General features: G+C 36.5%; 1 protein-coding gene across 6 annotated transcripts in view; it reads left to right on the top strand.

Annotated features, from left to right (window-relative positions):
- Positions 1 to 14489, top strand: part of LOC129247279 (protein AF-10-like) — a 126003-nt gene that overhangs the window by 83585 nt on the left and 27929 nt on the right. For 5 of the 6 annotated variants that reach the window (XM_054886373.1, XM_054886342.1, XM_054886348.1 and 2 more), the window contains exons 6-7: positions 12064 to 12628; positions 12723 to 13242. In XM_054886373.1, the coding sequence (XP_054742348.1) occupies positions 12064 to 12628; positions 12723 to 13242 (1085 nt within the window). The remainder of the gene's footprint in view (positions 1 to 12063; positions 12629 to 12722; positions 13243 to 14489) is intronic. The other variant, XM_054886365.1, reaches the window with a different exon arrangement.

The raw sequence follows: 14489 nt of genomic DNA, 5'->3' as shown, positions 1-14489 counted from the left end.
GAGGATCCCGCGAGAAAAAAAGGATAGAGGACATAATTAGGTAAGGCTATTAAATAATGAAACGGTTGAAGTTAAAAATTGTATTTTGATTTCTTGCACCTTTACTTATTTTTACCTGCAATATGCACCACTTCGTTATGGGCATTACGTTCCCTGCGCATATTCTAAAGGGTTTTCCAATAAGAGGTGTTATTTTGATATTCAAAGAAAAATGATATTTTTTAAAATAAATGATCGGATGTTTATTTCATTATAAAGAGGAAGGATGCCGTTAATAGTGGAAAATAACATGAGGCAAATTACCACCACGTCTACGATTACAAGACAATATCCTGTGCCCTCGATAGCTGTTGGCGTAGACCTTCTCTTTCACGTAGCTCCAAAGAAAAAAGTCACAAAATGTTAAATCACAAGATCTCAGTGGCCAATTGTGATCACCTCTTCGAGAGATAACATGGTCCGGAAACTTTTCCCGTAAAAGATCAATGGTTTCGTTGCTTGTGTGGCACGTAGCGCCGTCTTGTTGAAAATAAACGTTGTCCAGATCAATACCATCCAATTCCGGCCATAAAAAATCGTTAATCATCTCTCGATAGCGATAGATAACACCTGTTATTGGAAAACCCTTTATTATTCAAAACAATACAGCAGCACTTTTTTGTCAACTTCTACATGCATACCGTTTTCGCTTCCCCAGCTTCAATGAGCTGAAATCTTGTTTCTTTTAGATATTTTAGATAATATATAAGTCGGGCGGCATATGACCAATCGAATGAGATGGATGGTCAAAAACCGGGATGCTAAATTTAATATAGCTAGAAACTTTTTTGTAGACAATGCAAAATGAGCTGGTACATGGCTTATGATTGTCCTTCCACATTTTTTTTTTTTTTTTGTTTTTTCCTTTTTTCACGGAGTTCAGCAAGAAGAAGCTGAGCTGTCGCAAGAATATTTCCTGCGCCATTTTTTTCGTATAATTTTCCGGCCTTAGTAGGCAAAAATCGAAAAAGGTACTGTTTCAACTGAAATTAATTAAACCGAAATTTTCCTATGAATCAGATTACCAGCTTCGATTACCGAGATTATAAAAGGGCAACCGGAGTGTGAATCATTTTCAATACGGTTTCGTGTATCGAAAACGCTTACACCAATCAAAACACTCATTACCTTGTCTTGTATTATTATAATTTTTTCTTTTTAATTGTTTTTTATTATTTTTTTTTTTTTTGTTTTTATATACGTTTGTTTTTTTATTCAAATGTTTTTCTTTATTTAAAATGGCTTTTCATTTTAGTTTAAAAAAATAATGAGAAAAAAACAAATTCCATGAAAATTTAAAAATTAAAAAGAAAAAAATTTTGTTAAAGAAAAAATTTTAATTTTAATTAAACAATTTTTTTTCTTTAAAAAAAATTTTTTTTTTTTCATTATTAAAAATACTCCCGTTAGATTTTTACATATTTTTTTTATTTTTTCGTAGCTAAGACTATACTCAGTAATCCCTGAAAATTTGTTAATGGAATTCCCATAACTTTTCGAGTTATATTCAAATACGTCCAGCGAGGCAGAAACTGATCCCCAGAAGGCAATTTCATTTGTTAACATAGCTGCCGAGATGAAAATCCACACCGTCAGCAAATAGTCGGCATTCTATTGGCGTAGGTCTGAGACTCGAACTGAGGAGAGTTAACGACACAAATAGTCGTTTGGCTTTAATTGCTGAGTCAATAGAATCTTTTTTTTTTAATATTTCTTATATTTGCATCTTTTTAAATATATATATTTTTCATGTTTCGATACTAGGTGCCGCAAAATTTACCATCCAATTTTGTTTTTAAATAATTTTTACCAAATAAAAAAATGATTTTAAGTGGTGGAAATCTTGATTTTGACCTTTAAGCGCTTCATTGCTTGTACGTTTGTATGCTGCAGCTAGTCTAGTTCACAAGTTCCCGATATGATTGACGTACGACGCCATTTGCAAAACTAATAAATCTTTCGATAAAGCGATTAATTTTGCGCCACCTTTGAATATAATATTATTTATATAGCCGCTCGAAGTGAAACGCAAAATGTTCAATTTTTGATATCTTTTGTTCCTAAAGTGAAGTGTATACTACAACAACATTGCGCTGTGTTCGCAATGACGCTATGACGACGGTGTCCATCAGTATTGGGCGCAAAAGGGAACTGTCATTGTTAACCTGTAAGCTGCGTTTTAAATATTAACTTCTTATTGAACCACCCTGTAGAAATTTCAATTGTCGGACACTAAAATTTAGTCTGCCTTTAAGCAAATGTCGAGTTTCTGTCTTTTCGCTGCAGTTGCATACATACATACATTCATCACTATTTTATACCCTGCGCCTCTTTCTCACTTCTTTCTCAATATCATGCAACATTAACAACATTTGTTGCTCATTTACCTTTGGGAACAAAATACATACTTACATACATATTTGTACGAGTGCGCACCATTTATATCGCCTGTGTTTGGTTAAACGTAAATATTAAATTGGGCGTAATTTTTTACAATTTTAAAATATTCCCTCTTACTCTGAAATCGAGCTTACACTCATAACCCTTGGGTATTGTAAAAAGACTTCATTCATGCGCTTAAAAGAAGATATACTCGTATATATGTGTGTGTGTATGTATGTTTGCAAGAACAAAAGTCGTAGCGAAAGTCAAGTGTTGACAGTGGTTCGTAAATATTTGCACAACACCCTGAGTGCTGTCTGTGGGATGGTTAACCGCAGATACATGAAAAAGAACAGTTGGTTTTTTGTGTGTAGTGGTCGCTCCACGGCAGGCTGTGACAAACCTCCGAGCTATTTCTGCCGCAGTAAAATTTCTCATAAACTGTTTGAAGGGGGCGTAAAACGGTACATTCCTCTATTTGTAGAAAAATGGCAAAATGTGCACCACAAATTGCAGAAGAAGCACGGCTAAGCACCTGTCACGGATGTGTTTATTGGGCAAGTAAATGTGCTGTGCATTTTTCGCTTTTTTTCGGCAATGAAATTTGCATAGTTGGAATTATCCGATTTATTATCCAATTTCATTATACCGGAATTGGCAAAGTTTTCAGCGCTATTGGGAGGAAAGTGAACGAGCTCATTTTCACAAGACTCCTGAGGCTAGAACCGAAATTAGGTTAGGTTCAAATGGTTGAATTGCAGTTACACACAGACCGGTTCGGTTCATAGCGATACCAGATGGAGTTCATTAGTTATGTGTTTGGTGTTTTGAAGTAGTCCAGCCGCATGGTGCCTGCTTCTGTTGCGAGTTTAAGGATACATTTCCAATTTACTGCTGAGATGGCTTCGAATCCATCAAACTGGGATGCCCCCAGATATTTTAAGCGTATTTTGAATAACGCAGAATATCCGCAAAGGAGATGCTCTACAGCTAGCCTTGAGCCCTGCTCTTTACATATCCTGCATTCCTCGCTGTTCGAGATTCCTATCCTATAAGCATTCGCCTCTACTCGGCTTTGTCCCGTCAGCACGCCTATCATAGTTCTACAATCTCTTCGGCGCTATTAGCGCAACTCCAGCAGCGGCAATTGAAAGACTTCCCGACTGGCATCCAATCAAATTAGTAGTAAGAAACTCGGGCAAAAGATCTGCTCTAAGAGTGAGGATGAGTGTACAATTCCCACAAAAACTTTGTAGGCAAAGTAACATACAGGACATAAACGAAAAGTCAGACACGTTATTCCACAAGTAAACTTTGTCAAGAGATCTGGTTTTGTAATAGAACAGAATGACTGGCAGAAAGGCGTAGAATCCGATCACCACGCATAAACTTTCTATACAGACGGATTCAAAATGCCGGCTGGAGTTGGAGCGGCTGTCGCAGTTTGATATCCAAATCTCCAATACTTCTGGTGGATTGCCTGTTTTAATTGAGTATTTGACCCGATATGATCTACTCATAGTGGATAATTTTCTTTCAATCATTCTTGGCCATTAATCCGAGTTTGGCGATTTTTTAGACCAGCTCACCGTGATTTGATTCGATCCTTTTCGGAAGTTCAGATTATAAATTTTTTATGACCAGTCGTCATTCGCTTCAAAAATGGGTCGACCTCGTTACAACGGTTATTTTAGGTACATTTGTGTGGCACCCACACATTTAGCTTCAATTTAAGACCAGCCTTAAGCAAATGGTCACAAACGGTTTTCTATTTAATATTTCGTTCCTAAGAAATGAATGAATGGTGCTGGCATGTGGGACCGCCTTCACGATTCCATTGATTGGTCGTCTGATTGAATGATTAAACGAATTTTTACATACTCCACCAAAAGAGCTTCTTCTGGGATGTAGTGTCGACCGGCGTAGCCGAATGTGATTGGTGCATGAGTCTAGGCATGAAATACCAGCTGATAGAAAAGGTTTTTTTTTCTAAATGCGGTCGATTATCGGCAAGTTATGACAAACCTTCGAACTCTGTTATGCATTTTCTTCCATAAAAGGAATGCTGGAGTGTTTTTTTTTTTTTTAATTGAGAAAATGCACACGACCACCCTCAAAAAATAAAAATAAAAAATCAACGCGAACATCGAGCCGTTTCAAAGTTTTTCCCAGTGAAAAAAGAAATAATTACATTGTAATAATAGGACCCGAAAACTGAGAGCAAGAATGACAGTTGTAAGAAACATTCTCAAAATTCACACCAGTGTTGCCAGTTTTTTTTGTTTTTTTACAAAAACTAAATATCCGAGAAAAAACTATATTTTCGACCAAAAAACTGCAACCTCCAAAGCAATGAGATATTTTAGAAAATGAAGTTATTTTTTAATTTTTTGAAACAAAAAACAATCAATTTAAAATAAAATAATATAAACAGTTTTAATTATACTTAACTAAATATGATACAAATTATATCTATAAACTGGAATATTTATCAAATATTAAATTATATTTTGTTTTCATAAAATTCAGTTGCACTTTTGTTTTGTAAATTGCTTCGTTAATGTTTATATAGTATACTCTATTCAATCCGATACCTCAAGTTTAAATCAAAGAAATATTTTGTTTTTAAAATACCAGAGAATACGGAATTTCTAAGTTATTAATTTTTTTTATTTATTCAAATAGATTTGGGACTTTTTATCGTAATTCACAATTTTTTTAAAATAACGATATTTCAATTTATTCATCGAAATCTTAAACTGTAATTTATATTCAAATCAACTGTGTCAGCTTGTCTAAACAAACTAAAGTTTACAGTTAAAACTGTAAAACTGGCAACATTGGACAGCACTCTTGTCTGAATTTGCTTTGAGCTGGTAGGAAAATATGTTTTTATTTATTATTATTATATATTTTTCTATTATAATTTTTTTTTAATTATTTTTCTATTAATATTATTTTTTAATTATTTTTCTATTATTATTATTTTTTAAATTATTTGTTTATTAGTTTTAGTTTATTATTATTTTTTTTTTAACTATTTTTTTATCATTATATTTTTTGAATTTTTTTTTAATATTATTATTTTTTAATTATTTTTCTATTATTATTATTTTTTTATAATATTACTATTTTTTTATTGGTTGGTTTAAGGGTGACCCCGCATCGGAGTGCCACATAGACCGCAGTTGGGTCCATTGTGTTGCCCTAGAGCTCATTATATTATATGATTTCCCCACCTAACCGAGATTTTTATTATAGATTTTGGTCCCAGATATTAATTCGTTTCGAGAATTTAATGAGAGATTCGATTCTCAGGTCCGAGAGTACTGAAAGATTGTCAATTGTTGGAGAGCCTAGAAGAGCGAGTCGGCTTCTGGCTAGGCCGGGACAACTGCACAGCAAATCCCTGCTCGATACTTCCTCATCTTCGCCGTCGCAGTATCTGCACAGGTCGTTTTGAGGAACCCCGAGCCGACGTGCGTGAGTGCCCAAAAGGCAGTGGCCGGTGATAAGAGATATTGTATGCCTTAGTTCGTGTTTCGAAAGACTTGTAAGGGTTTTTGTCTGTTTCAGATTGTAGGATGGCCAGATTTATATGGTCGTAACGCAAGTAGTTTCCACTCACCACCTCCGATCAGCAATGCTATGAAATTCTCGATCAATGATCTTTTTTTTATTACTATTCTTTTTTTCTATCATCGCACATCATAAGTTTATTATTTACTATTTCTTTCGTGTGCATTGTTTTTTCCTGAAATTCTCAACTGTACTATGAAAATGTTCTCGCATGTTGCGCTCCACGATCTACGACATCCGGCTCTTCTTCGAAGCTTAGCATCATTCACATGCTGCTTTACAGAACTCTGCTAGATAGAGATTTGATCAAAGATACCAGAACTTGTAAAAACAATTCTGATACCACCTACAGTTTTACAACGCCTGAGATTTTCCTGTTACACTGAATTTAATTGCTTGTCAAGCACGAAACCGCTTCATAATTGAACTTTCTCATACCATAAAATGCTTTTTGTCTCACCACATTTAGAGCCGCAATACGATTAATGTTTGTTTGTTTGCCTTCACACGTCTTCTTTCGTTTTCACTGCATGTGTGCTTTATCGCCCGTAAATTGTCTGAGTTGCATTTGGCTTGCAAATGGTCTATGTAAACTTCCTGTTTGTGTGCAATTGTTGTGATTTTCTTTTTTTTTTTTTAATTGTTTTCTTATTCTTCAATGTTTTCCTCTTTTTAGTTAAATAAATTCTTTTCTTTCATCATACATTTGTAGTTCTGCTAAGTAGAGTGATTGATGGAAAGCAAATGATCGCTAGTTATGGATATGGCTAGGACTTGATGGCTTGCAGTCAGTTTGGGTAATTCTTTTTGTCAGCCATTCATTCATATAAACCACATGCAACACTGCTACCTATGCAATGCCATATATTTGTATGGATTACACGCTGGTTCATCAGTCAGTCTGTCAGGGCGTCAGTCAAGTGGTCTACAGGCTTTTATACGTTTTGTCGCCTCCAGTCCATGCCGCATTCAAATGTGTGTATGAGGGCAAGAACAAAAACTGAAAAACAAAAAACACAACACACAACAGAATGGCAGAAAATGTTCAGAAAGTGAGCATACAAGAAAAGAAATTGACGAAAATTATACAAAATTAATTGTGCAAGTCGAAGACGAAGAGCAGGCATCAGGCAGCAACATCCAATACAGCAAAGAGTAAAGGAAATCTCACGCCTGCAGATGTTGGTTGAAGTGTCGCTCAGCATCTCTCTCGCCAGCATAAAATTTAGTAGCATACGAGACACATTTTCTTCACCTTTATTTCTTGAAAGAGTGTACCTATGCACATTAGGGCTGCCCTATGTTGTGAATGCTTGCCGTTATGTCGTGTTTTGCTAGTTAGAAAGCGAATTCTGTTAAAATGTATTCTTATTACACTTTACTCGTATGTTCGTTTATGAGATTGAAATAGTTTTTTCGAGAGTCGTTCTATCGTTAGCTTTTCTGGTGGTCAAAAATGAACAGCAGATTTTACATAGGAATTTTTGAAGCTCATCTGTTTTCTTTTTAAATTTCCTAAACCCATAGAAAATTTATGGACATTATTTACGAGTATGTCAAATAAAAGAATTAATAAACCGAAGAACAGCTAAAGTTCCAAATAATTTAACTAGCAAGGGATCTTTGAACAAAAAATTAAATGTTTTATAAAACGTCTACAAAATCGAACTTACAAAATTTGGAGTAATTTTTTTATATTTTTTATTTCTATTATTATTATTTTATTTTTTACTATTAGGCTTCTTTAAAAAAAAAAAAAAAATATTGTAAAACTGCTCTTCGAAGTTAGTCGGTGAATGTAAGCAAAACTGAACAGTGTTGCAAACACAACAAAGTTAGTCTTATTTCAGTGCCTGGACATTGTGGTATTACAGGGAACGAGTTAGCTGATAAATTGGCAAATGAAGGCTCTGCAAGTATGCCACTAGGCCCTGAACCCTTTCTAGGTGTCAATTCCGCATCGATTCAACTATGGATTGACGACTTCATGAGGTCTACCCACAGAGGTCGTTGGTCTGAGTTGAACTCGTGCATATTAGTCAAGTGCTTTGTGAAAAAACCAAACAGGAAAACAACGACCTTTCTCCTCAAACTCAGCAGAAGGGACCTGAGAGTACTGGTGGGTGTAATCATTTGCAAATTCCAGAATAAGACTTAAGATATTCCGAATCTCTTAAAATTCATCAATGAATCCAAGAGATTTGTGGAAGTGGGGCCTCAAACTAATTTGTCCGTTTTACCATCCATTTTTTATCTTTCCTATCTCTATTCTTTCTACTGATATCTATCCGGACGTAGTACAATGGTCTGCTGACTGAGTGATTGGACTTGTCCAATCCCCCACAAATCTAATCTAATCTAAAACTGAGCAAAAACCTAAGTTCATAAAATATTGTAAATAAATAAATGCGATATGGCAGGACGTGATTATTATATCACTTACTATAAATGAGGATGAACTGCGTGTTTACCATATGTAAATTTCGTTCAAAATGTACCCAAACCAGCGAAAATCCTTAAAAATATTAAAAGAAAACTAAAAAAAATGTTTTTGTTAATTTAACCCTAATTGCAAGCATACATTATTATTAGGCCACTGCGATCAAAAATATGTGAATACATGGCAATACCACTGGGGGGGCTGGGGGGTGTAGCGTTTTGTTATAGACTTTTTCACCTTAATATGAAAGCATACGTAATACGGTGTCATAGCCAGCACAGAGAAAAAGAAACTCATAAAAAATTGTATTTAAAAAATCAGAACAACACTAATATGCAAGCACAAATAATACGGTGGCATACCCAACACAATGAAACGTACTTTTCTATTTTTTTATTTAAAAAATCAGAACGACCCTAATATGAAAGCATACATAATACGGTGTTATCTTTACGCTTCTTCTTCATTATAGCTATCTTCTCGATACTACTTACATACAAGCGACAATTTATCGTGTGAATGTGTATTACATTACATTACCACTCCTCAGTTGGTTTCTTTACAATTCTTGAGAATACCTCTTAACATTACTCCGCATGTCGCATTTGCGGTCTACTCATTTCCTATTTTTATAACACATTAACTTTTTATGCTCTTCCTTATTTGTTCATCTGAATTTTGTTGCATTTACTGTCATTTCCAAGCACTTTCAGACACATTCGCATATTTATGCGTCTGCTTACTGTAAATGCGGTGAAGAGAGAGCATGCATTGAATGGGGTATATGAGAGAGGAGGTGTAGAGTAAGAGGTGAGTTTTAGGAACATATGTTTGCATTGTATACAGCGAGAATGCATCTACGACAACAAATAAACGCTAAATGATATGTGTTGCTCTTACAACGTTTTGCTTGCTGCACTGCGCTGCACTGTGCTGTGCTGCTGTCGACTACAAATGCAGCGGAAATGGAAAATAGCAGGCTGCATCAACAACAAAGCAGGCAACTTAGCCACTAACAGCGGCAGCAGCAGCTATAATTTTTATAATTTTATTTTATGGTATTAGCTGCCACATATGTACATAAAAGTGTATGTATTTGGATGTATATATTGCTTTATATGTAGTACATATACATGTGTAACATATGTGTGTGTGTACCGCAGTGAGCAACCAGGCTTTCAGCAAGCAGTTCGTGTAACTATAGGCAGCAGTAATAGGAGGTAATTGTTGTGTGTGCGGCCAGCAACATTGTTTGTTTATGACACATGATTGTAGCAACAAAATATTGATAAACATCATGAAGAGTACATACATATGTATGCCCAATTAATTTTTCTCAAAATTGTCTTTAAATTTATTTAATAAGCGCATTGTCTATAAGTTGTGAAACGGCCAAAATTATTCCTTTCATTTGTGAGTTGTAATTGTAGAAAGGAATGATGGCTATAATAACAGATTTTGGTCATAGTATATATGTATGTACATATGTATTCATATGTAAGTGGAAGAATTTGAGCCAAATTAATGTTACTAATCAGAAATTCAGAGAAGTTGATGTATTAAAGCTGTTTTTGGCCGTTCTAACATGGTTTAGTTATTTTCGAAATTAGCCCTTTTTGGGCTGTTAACGTGCTGTAGAAAGAATAGTGAACTTATTGACTTGTTATTGGGACTTTCAAGTGTAACATTAATTTATTATGTAAAAATCAATAGATTTAATGTTCAAATAACATTGCACTTCTCAGGTATTCTGTAATTCAATCGGTAGACTGTCTAAATCTGAACGCATTTATTTTTTTTTTTTTTTTTGTTTTGCTCTCTTTCTCTGTAGCTTGCCAAATGAGTTGATTTAATTTCTTTAGAGCAAACAAAACCCAACAAATACATACAATGGCGGTCAAACTAATAACAGCGCGACAGATTGCCAAGTTTTGAGTATTGTTATATATTTTTTTTTTTGTTTTTGTGTTTTGTAAAAATATGGTCCATACCAAAGTGTATTAATAAAGAGGGCCAGTCGCAGTTATGTACCCTTAAGTAACCTTATTTTAACACAGAAAAATACAAATTTGCTTTCAGAAAGTTAGTTTATTTGCGTTTCTCTTCCAAATTAACCCTATCATTTTTTTATTCAAATATCATTTCGTTTTATTGAAAAAAGTGGATATTTCCTTCTTGTAATTGCTTTGGTGTTTACTTTACACGAATTGTGTTTTTGAAATTCTTAAGTGGGCTAGTTTTTAAGGAGCGCTAACAAACAAATTTTTAATTTGTTGACAACGAAATTAAATTTTTTCTTTTTTGCTGAAGAGGGTATAGTCTTGCGCGAGTCTGGCACTCATTTAATAAAATCCTTCAACGAAAAATTCCACTTATCAGATTTATCTACGAAACTAAAAAAATCGAAAAATTACAACAACAAAAATTAAATAAAAACTAAAAAAAAAAATCCAAAAAACCTTTAAAGGGTATCAAAATTTATTTAAACAAAAATTTTTTTAAGTATATTTTATCCTAAAAAAGTAAAACGAAGCTGCAAATATTTTACTTTAAAAACTCTGTATCAAAACTGTCAGCATTAAAAAAATATCGAAATTTTCAAAAAATTTCCAGTGTACTTCTTGTTAAACTCAAGAATTTATGACAACGTCGAAAACACTTGGATCTCTTTTCATGATCTCGCTCAGAAGTTAGCGGGTAGTCTAAGAGTTCACAGTTGAAGTCCTGCAGATGGGCAGATTCTTCTTCTTGATTAGCGCTATAACCGCTTACGCGATTTTGGCCGAGTTCCACAAAGCGTGTCAGTCGTTTCTTTTTTTTCCTCTGCTACCACCACCTGTTACCGCAACGAATCCTCTAATAGGGTTGAAGCGTTTGTATCCATTCGAACGGCATGACTCAGCGACCAAAACCGCTGGATCTTTACTCGCTGCCCGATGTCTATGTCATCGTAAAGCTCATTGTTCCATTACCTGCTATATTCGCCGTTGCCAACGTGCAAAGGTCCAAAAATCTTCCGGAGAATCTTTCTCTCAAACACTCCAAGTGACGTCTTATCGGATACTGAGCTATACATACGTTAGGACGGGCATGTTGAGAGCCTTGAAGAGTGTTAGTTTTCTTTGTCTATGCAATTGCCCATTTGGGAGTCCCAAACCCAGCGCACAACCAGATTTTCTGGGTTGCCTCGCCTTCTCACATTAGCTCGCTCTTGAACGTGTGTTCGGAAGCTACCCAGAAGACACTTAGACGAAGCCCGGAAGTTGTGAGCTGTTAGAACCATTTGCAGAATAATCTTCCTGGCCACTACCAAGTGAATGGCGATCAGGGACTTTCCCCACTTGAGTGGACTTCTACATATGTAACCATCCTCCAAGGCCTAGACTAGCACACCCGTTAATGCAGAAGACTAGCTACGCCCACAAATGAAAGTGGAAAACAAAAGTCGAGCTAACCAATAGGTTTTAGGGAATCACTGGTTTAACGACAACATGCAAAATTTTCTATAATATTTAGCTAAAGAAATTCAGATTTCCAATTTTAAATAAGACCACTTCCCACTTACTCCTCACAAATTTCGAAACAAGCTAACCAAATTTCATTTTCATTTCTTTCATTTGCAGCAAAAAACTGAGCTGAGTCCACCCGCACATCAAACACACAACGACACAAATAGCGCGCAAAGTGGCGGCAATGGCGGTGGCGGCGCTAGCAACAACTGTTTCAACTCCACCTCATCAGGTGCAGCATCCGCTTCAATATCCGCCTCAATCGCCACATCATCGACAGCAGCAACACTCTCCTCCTCCACCGCCTCGCACAAATACACACTATCGTCGGATGCCAAAAATGGTGGCGCAACCAATTTAAGCAACAGCAATGCCATCTCGTCCGCGCCGAATGCGCACAAATCGGCCGCCGGCAGTGGGAATGCCAACAACAACAGCAGCAACAACGGTGGCAATACAGCCAACCAAATAGGTGGCGGCAACAGCTACTCCAGCGCTAAGGAGCAGCAGCATCATCGCGATGACCGTTATGCGTCACAAGCGCAAGCAAGTACCGCCGCCGTCAATACAGGTAATGCGGCAGCCAATGCGCCTAGCCTTTACGTCTCTGTGCCACTCTCCACCGCCAATGTACCTGGAATTAATTTACCAACAAGTAGCGCGGCGGGTGGTGCGACAGGTGAGTTGGCGTGCCAAGCTGTATTGAATTACTCCGCGTATTGCGAAAAATGTATAGATTTTTAACGCATTCTTGTATGTCTTTTTAATTTTAGATCATCATGCGCCACCCTCACAATCGACGCGTGCCGCAGCCGCAGCTATAAGTCAACAGCAGCAGCAGCAACAGCAACAAGGTGGTGGTGCCACATCGATTGGCATGGGCAGCAGTGGCGGCACATCAGGTGCGCATGCGACTGCCTCGTCAACACCACTGGGTGCTGGTAGCAACGGCGGTGGCGGCGGTGGCGGCGGCAGTTGTGGTGGCAGTGGGCTGCTAGAACGGCAATCACCGCGCATACACCATCAACCGCCAGCGCTTTCCGAACATCATAGCAACAGTAACAGTAGTTATTTTGCCAGTGCAGCCGCTGGCATGTCAGCAGCTGCGCACAGCAGCGTCATACATCAGAGCGGTAAATCGCCATCGGGCAGCATGATGCTGAGTGCGAGCAGCAATCCGAATCTGATGGCCACCACAACGGAGACCGGCAACCTGAAAATCAGTTATGAGAAGCAAACAACGCGTGTCAGTCAACTGCAGGAGCAGGAAACAGCACCGGTGCGAAGGAGCAGGTGAGTGTGTGGTCGTCGAAAATAGAGACGAAACAAATATCGTGTTTTCTGTTTTGTTTTGTTGCTGTGCTTCCGTTTCGATACAAACGCTTTTTTGACGCATTGAAAACACACACCAAACGCTCATAAACAAAAGCACTCCACTACCCAAACGCCGGTGTTGCATGTTTGCCTACATATAAACCGAAAAAAACAATAACAAAAAATAGCAACCCCGAAACACTCTACTCACCACATAACGCTGCATGCAGCCAAGCGAAATACATTTTAATTAACTTCTTAACTTTATTTCATTTAATTTACTAATTTTTCTATTAAATATTTAATTGAAAAGCTTGTTAATAATTTTATTATAGTATTTTTTAACCATTAGTTCCCTTTTTAAACAAACACCTAAGTTCTTTTGCTTTTGCTGCTGTTGTTGTTCAAGCCCATCATCGAATCCGGAAACGTTTTTCGTTTTTTTTTTTTTTTTTCAATAATTTCATACTCAAATGTAACTAAAAATCATTGTGAAAACAAAATGTCGAAAGCTCTGACTTGACATGGCTTTTACAAGGCTCGTCCCAAACTACAAATATGGAACTAAAAAATATATCACGCCGAAGAAATTTAACAACACGTGACCACGGCCGTGCAGTCCACGTTGATACACGAGGAAATAAGCTGAAACTCGTTCGTGCCACTCTACAAGCATTCTACAAAAACTTTTGGAGAGTTTCTTATGCTGTTACTAACCGTTCGATGCATGGATTACAAACATTATTTTTATTAAACTTCAATCAAGCAAATCTAAGCCAATGGACCTTGTAATAAAACAAGAAGAAGGAGTTGCTAAAGGTTGAACGCATCCAGTTAAGCTATTGAAATGCCTCTGACTAAATTTTGAGCGATATTCAGAATGAAGTTGAAGCTGGAGCCGAGGTAAACTGGAAAGAATCTAATGTGCGAATTCGTATCATAGGATGGCTGCTAGCAGAATTATATGTAAAAAAAGTGTGAACTTAACTAGAGGAGCTCGCAATTTCATGTACACGAAATCTGAAATGTATGCACGAAAAATGTGTGTATTTATATTAAATGTATATGGAAATGATATAAAAACTCATGCCCTACGAGTATGTGAATCTGAAACTGTACTTGATAATATATAAGAGAACTACAGTTAAAGCAAAATGTTCACCTCCAGCTTGCAATGATTGCCAAAATCTGCGCGTAGAATTTAATGACTATAAGAGTGTTTGAAA

The sequence above is a fragment of the Anastrepha obliqua genome, chromosome 1 (assembly GCF_027943255.1).
Source record: "Anastrepha obliqua isolate idAnaObli1 chromosome 1, idAnaObli1_1.0, whole genome shotgun sequence".
Taxonomy (NCBI): domain Eukaryota; kingdom Metazoa; phylum Arthropoda; class Insecta; order Diptera; family Tephritidae; genus Anastrepha; species Anastrepha obliqua.
This window is presented reverse-complemented; position numbering and strand designations above follow the sequence as displayed.